Source organism: Colobus angolensis, unplaced genomic scaffold (genome assembly GCF_000951035.1).
Source record: "Colobus angolensis palliatus isolate OR3802 unplaced genomic scaffold, Cang.pa_1.0 Scaffold21, whole genome shotgun sequence".
In the NCBI taxonomy this organism is placed as follows: Eukaryota; Metazoa; Chordata; class Mammalia; order Primates; family Cercopithecidae; genus Colobus; species Colobus angolensis.
In genome coordinates, this window is record NW_012115266.1 from 5201734 (window position 1) to 5207934 (window position 6201).

General features: G+C 42.9%; 1 protein-coding gene across 1 annotated transcript in view; it reads left to right on the top strand.

The window, feature by feature from the left end:
• LOC105512190 (chromosome unknown open reading frame, human C11orf85) overlaps positions 1–6201 on the top strand; it is a 21316-nt gene that overhangs the window by 4495 nt on the left and 10620 nt on the right. The window contains exon 2 of the mRNA XM_011942551.1: positions 639–684. Within this exon, the coding sequence (XP_011797941.1) occupies positions 639–684 (46 nt within the window). The remainder of the gene's footprint in view (positions 1–638; positions 685–6201) is intronic.

Below are 6201 nucleotides of genomic sequence, written 5' to 3' on the forward strand. Positions count from 1 at the left end.
CCATGTTAGCCAGGATGGTCTCGATCTCCTGACCTGGTGATCCGCCCGTCTCGGCCTCCCAAAGTGCTGGGATTACAGGCTTGAGCCACCGCACCCTTCCTGGATTTTTTTTTTTTTTTTCCTGTGCAGCAGTAAAGATTACTTTGACTATAGTAATATAGAATATAGTACTACTTTGATAGTACAGCCTAGTGCAACTGGCTAAATTTGTGCTAAGGCACTGGCAATTTTGCCCACCATTGCTTTTGCAATCATGGTTACAAATATTAACACAGTGAGAAAGGCAAATAACACGTTAGTATTATTATGAAAATAGTTTTCCCCTTGAAGACCCATTGAAAGGGTCTTCAAGACCCTTAAGGGTCCCCAAAGCACACTTAAAGTACAAGTGCTCTAACAAATGATTAACTTTCACAGTGGGAATTTCAGGTCTTGGCAGGTCGAGAAGTCATTCTGTACCAATGTTCAGACCACACTACCTAGGTGATCACTTCTTCCCCATGAGCACTGGATCAGCACACACAGTTTTACTTATGTTTCTTTAGCACAGTGGAAGTGTCATTTTTGCCCTAGTAAAGTCTACTCTCTCCAGAGCTTTCCTTCATGTCTTACTTGTCTCTTGTCTGTTTACCTTCTAGAGGAGAAGAGATAGAAAATGAGGAAGTCATCATCCAGGAGCTGGAGGTAGGGAAAGAAGCATACGACTTCTGGAAAAGTTACTCTTTAACCTAAGGATGCATCCACATTCAGGTTTTAATTATTTCCTACAAACTGAGTCACAACCTACACTTGATAACTTGGCTTCTTCCTGCTACATCTCCTTTGCAAAGGAACTTTACTGTTTTTCCAGGGAAATTTAAAGCCTGTATTCTTTCTCAGTTTTCCTAGTTGAAGTGTCAGCACCTTTGAGGCTGAGAGCTTTTTGTTTTCACCAGAGTTTCCAGCCTTGGGCAGCTCTCTTTTGTGGCAGCTGGCATAGAGAAAGATTCCGGAGGACTGCCTCCTTCCAGGGCTCTGGGAAACCCACCATCCCAACCACTGCCTGGTACTTGACGTTCAGGAAACTCGACTGTAAATACACAGACAAGGCTGCTGTGTATTCATTTTAATTGGAAACATTTGCAATTGCCTTATTCCGACTTCATTTTCATTCCTTTCTACCCAGTTCCTCTAGCTTTAGGTTTTTCTACAGAAAGAAGACTGAGCAGGTGGTCAGCTTTACAAATTGGTGAAAGCAATGGACAAGGAGTTAGAGTTCTTGGGTTTGGCCCTGGATTCCAGTTCTGGCGTAGCCACCAATTAGCTATGTGACCGTTGGCAAATCATATATCAACTTGGATCTTAATTGCCTCATTTGGAAAATGAGAGGTTTAAACTAGCTTTTCCTCTTCTGACTTCACAATTCAGTGATTTGTGACTATTGTGATTTCTTAAGACATATGCCTCCACATTTCAAAGCAATTAAATACACTTAAACACAAAACTCTGTGAAACCAAAACTGAGTCATACCCTTAAGAAGGTACCTCTTTGGCTAAGTGTTAAAAGATACATTAGGATCTTGCAGGACCCTCAAGGACATCATTATGAATAAGTTATTTTAACATAGGACCAAGAAAATGTTCTACCTGGTTTTTGTTTTTGTTTGAGATGGAGTTTTGCTCTGTCACCAGGCTGGAGTGCAGTGGCGCGATTTCGGCTCACTGCAACCTCCACCTCCCGGGTTCCAGAGATTCTCCTGCCTCAGCCTCCCAAGTAGCTGGGACTACCCGCGTGCACCACCACGCCCAGCTAATTTTTGTGTTTTTAGTAGAGATGGGGTTTCACCATGTTGGCCAGGATGGTCTTGATCTCTTGACCTCATGATCCACCCACCTCGGTCTCCCAAAGTGTTGGGATTACAGGTATGAGCCACTGTGCCTGGCCATTCTACCTATTTTAATTATGGGCAGAGTAGGCTTTATTTCACTTTGTTTCAGTTAAACTGAGCAGTGAAAAGCTCATGGAAGCATAACAGAGAGGAGGGAATTACAGACTTTAGAGCCAATCAAACCTGGATTTGAAGTGTCCATACTAGGGTAGTGTCTAGCTTCTAATTATAATAGCTAATATTTATTGAGTAATTACTATGGGAAGTGTTCTGCCATTCACAATTTGACTTTGGGCAAATTACCTACCCTCTCTGAGTCTGTTTCCTTACCTGTCAAATGGGGTTAATAAAGAAGGCCTGTTTCAAGACTGAGGATTAGAAATAGATGTCTGCAATGCCTGCCACACATTATTAGCTCAATAATTAGTAGCTTGAGAGCATTTACGTTCACCATATGTCATATTTCCAAGATGCATTTGATATGCATATGCATCTTTCTCTTATGCTCACTAGTATGGGGTCAGATGTTATCATTCTGTTTTCATCATTTAGAAAACACTTACTGAGGCCAGGCACTGTGGCTCACACCTTTAATCTCAGCACTTTGGGAGGCCAAGGCAGGTGGATCACCTGAAGTCAGGAGTTTAAGACCAGCCTGGCCAACATGGCAAAACCCCATCTCTACTAAAAATACAAAAATTAGCTGGGTGTGGTGGCACGTATCTGTAGTCCAAGCTACTCAGGAGGCTGAGGCAGGAGAATTGCTTGAACCTGGGAGGCGGAGGTTGCAGTGAGCCAAGATCGCACCACTGCCCTCCAGCCTGGACAACAGAATGAGACTCTATCTCAAAACAAAAACAGAAAACATTTACTGAGAAGCAGGCTAGCCTAGGGGTTAAGACTAGGAGCTCTGGAACCCCAGTGCCTTGGTTCAGATCTTGGCCCCACTATTTCTAGTTATGTAACCTAGACTATATTTTTTCACTTCTCTGTTTCCTCGTCTGTAAAATGGGAATAACAGAATTGCCTATCTCACAGGGGTTTAATTAATATATATAAAAACACGGCCAGGCTTGGTGGCTCACGCCTGTCATCCCAGCGCTTTAGGAGGCCAAGGCAGGCGGATCACCTAAGGCCAAGAGTTCGTGACCAGCCTGGCCAACATAGTGAAACCCCATCTGTACCAAAAATGTAAAAGTTAGTAAGGTGTGGTGGCAGGCACCTGTAATCCCAGCTACTTGGGAGGCTGAGGCAGGAGAATCGCTTGAACCCAGAAGGCAGAGGTTGCAGTGAGCAGAGATCATTGCCATTGCACTCCATACTCCAGTCTGGGCAGAAAAACAAAACTTCATCTCAAAAACAAACAAACAAACAAACAAAATGCTGGGCATGGTCGCTCATGCCTGTAATCCTAGCACTTTGGGAGGCCAAGGTCGGCGGATTGCCTGAGCTCAGGTGTTCAACACCAGCCTGGGCAACATGGCGAAACCCCATTTCTACTAAAAATACAAAAAAATAGCTGGGCGTGGCGGTGCGTGCCTATAATCCTAGCTACTTGGGAGGCTGAGGCATGAGCACTGCTTGAACTCAGGAGGTGGAGGTTGCAGTGAGCCAAGATTGTGCCACCGCACTCCAGCCTGGGTGACATAACGAGATTCTGTCTCTAAAAAAACAAAAAAAAACCACAAAAAACAGAAACACTTCCCATAGTAATTACTCAATAAATATTAGCCAGTATAATTATAAGCTAGACACTGTGCTACTATGGAGAATACAAAGATAAACAAGACACAATTTCTTTTTTTTTTTTTTTTTTGAGACAAGGTTTCACTCTGTCGCTAGGCTAGAGTGCCGTGACACAATCATAGCTCACTGCAGCCTCGACCTCCCAGGTTCAGGTGATCCTCCCACCTCAGCTTCCCGAGTAGCTAGGACTACTGGCGTGTGCCACCACACCCAACTCATTTTTGTATTTTTGGAGAGATGAAGTTTTGCCATGTTGCCTAGGCCAGTCTCGAACTCCTGGCCTCAAGCAATTCACCTGCCTTGGCCTCCCAGAGTGCTGGGATGACAGGCATGAGCCACTGTGCTGGCCATAGTTTCTATCTTCTTTGAACCCAAACATGAGAACACTGAAGCTTAGGGTGAAATGACAAGCCTGGGACTGAAATGGAGACTTTTTCCCCATAGAAATTTGTAGTCTTCATGATGCCAAATTAATTAGTGTAGACTAATGAGCATATAGCTTAATTAGGGACTAATCGATTAAAATTTAAAGTGAATGGAAAAAAAAGTTTGACTTAAACAAAAGCAAAATACTATATATCAGTAAATACCAGTGTTGTTCATTCGTTCAATGTACATTTAGTGAAGACTTGTTATGCGTTATTCACGATGGTAGACACTATAGAAGGGATACTAAGATAAATCAGATGTATATTCTACTTCAAGTAGATCTCCCAGTAAGGAATATAAAACATTTGTATGTGTAATGTAGTAAAGACTCCAGGCTAACTACTGTGAAGTTTGATACTAACAGTTAATTACAACTTGGTAAATCAGGGAAAGCTTTCTGGAGGAGATGACTTTTGAACTATGCCTTAAAGGATAGTTAGATTTGGACAAGTGCTGATGGGTGGAAAGGACATTTCAGGAAGAGAAATTCCCTTTCTATGCAAAAGAAATGGAGAAGTAGGATGGGTGCAGTGGCTCACACCTATAATCCCAGCACTTTGGGAGACCAAGGAGGGCAGAGCATAGTGAGCTATGATTGCGTCACTGCACTCTAGCCTAGGCGACAGAGTGAAACCTTGTCTCAAAAAAAAAAGAAAGAAAGAAAGAAAGAAACTCCTGAGCCCAGGAGTTCAAGACCATCCTGGGCAACATGGTAAAACCACATCTCTATAAAAAATAAAGAAATTAGACGGGTGTGGTGGTACACGCCTTTAGTCCCAGCTACTGGGGAGGCTGAGGTGGGAGGATCACTTGAGCCCAGGAGGCAGAGATTGCAGTGAGCAGAGATCACGCAACTGTACTTCAGCCTGGGCCACAAAGCAAGGCTCTCTCAAAAAAAGAAAAAGAAAAAGAAAAAGAAATGGAGAATCAGAGCACATGTTAAAGGAACAGCAAATAGTTCAGTTTTGATAGTATATAGGGTATGTGATGAGCAGTGACAAATATAAACAAAGATTGGCTGAGACTCAACAGTGTTAAAGTCATTTCAAATATGTTTTTCAGGATTCTATCCGCGTGGTCTTGGGAAACTTGGACAATCTTCAGCCCTTTGCTACAGAACACTTCGTTGTATTTCCCTGTATCCTTTTTTTTTTTTTTTTTTTTTGAGATGGAGTCTTACTCTGTTGCCCAGGCTGGAGTGCAATGGCGTGATCTTGGCACACTGTAACCTCAGCCTCCCAGGTTCAAGCGATTCTCCTGCCTCAGCCTCTCGGGTAGCTGGGATTACAGGTACGTGCCATCACGCCTGGATAATTTTGGTATTTTTAGTAGAGGCAGTGTTTCACCATGTTGGCCAGACTGGTCTTGAACTCCTCACCTCAGGTGATCCGCCCGCCTCAGCCTCCCAAAGTGCTGGGATTACAGCCGTGAGCCACCGCGCCCAGCCTATCCTTTCTTTTTTGGTTGGAAATGAGCTACGGCTCACATTTTAGACTCAAATGGAAGTAGCAAAACCATAGGCAGTTTGGAGGGTAGGTCAGGGGAAGGAGAGAGAGTTTCATCCCTAAAATAGTACTTAGGAATGCATACTGGCATCTTTCCTTACTCCTTAGCACCATTTTCCAGATAAAAGCAAATGGGAGAGAGTTTCCCACCTGAAATTCAAACATGGGGAAATTATCTTGATCCCCTACCCATTTGTTTTGACTCTATATGTGGAGATGAAATGGTTCCATGAAAACCTGTCACCTGGTAAGTGGAATGATGTGAATGTGAATGGCAGAGAAGAAAATGGTTTAGCAGTGCCAGCTGGATATGGTGAAATGGGCTACCAGATTGGGCTCCAGCCATACAGTGCACAGGTCAGGATCATGTGCTCCAGGCCAGATTGACTAATTCAAATACTGGTGGCCCTGCCACTTAACAGCTGTGTGAAGTTAGATAAATTAATCTCTCTATGCCTCCCTTGTGAAATTGTGAAGTATAATATTACTACCTATATCATTGAGTTGTTAAAAGGATTAAATAAATACTAGTAGATGAAAAGTACAAAGCCTGACTTAATCACTGAATGAAAGATAAGTATTATATAAACCCTTCCATTAGAGCAAATTCCATGATTTTCACTTTAGAGCTGTCTTTTTTTTTTTTTTTTTTT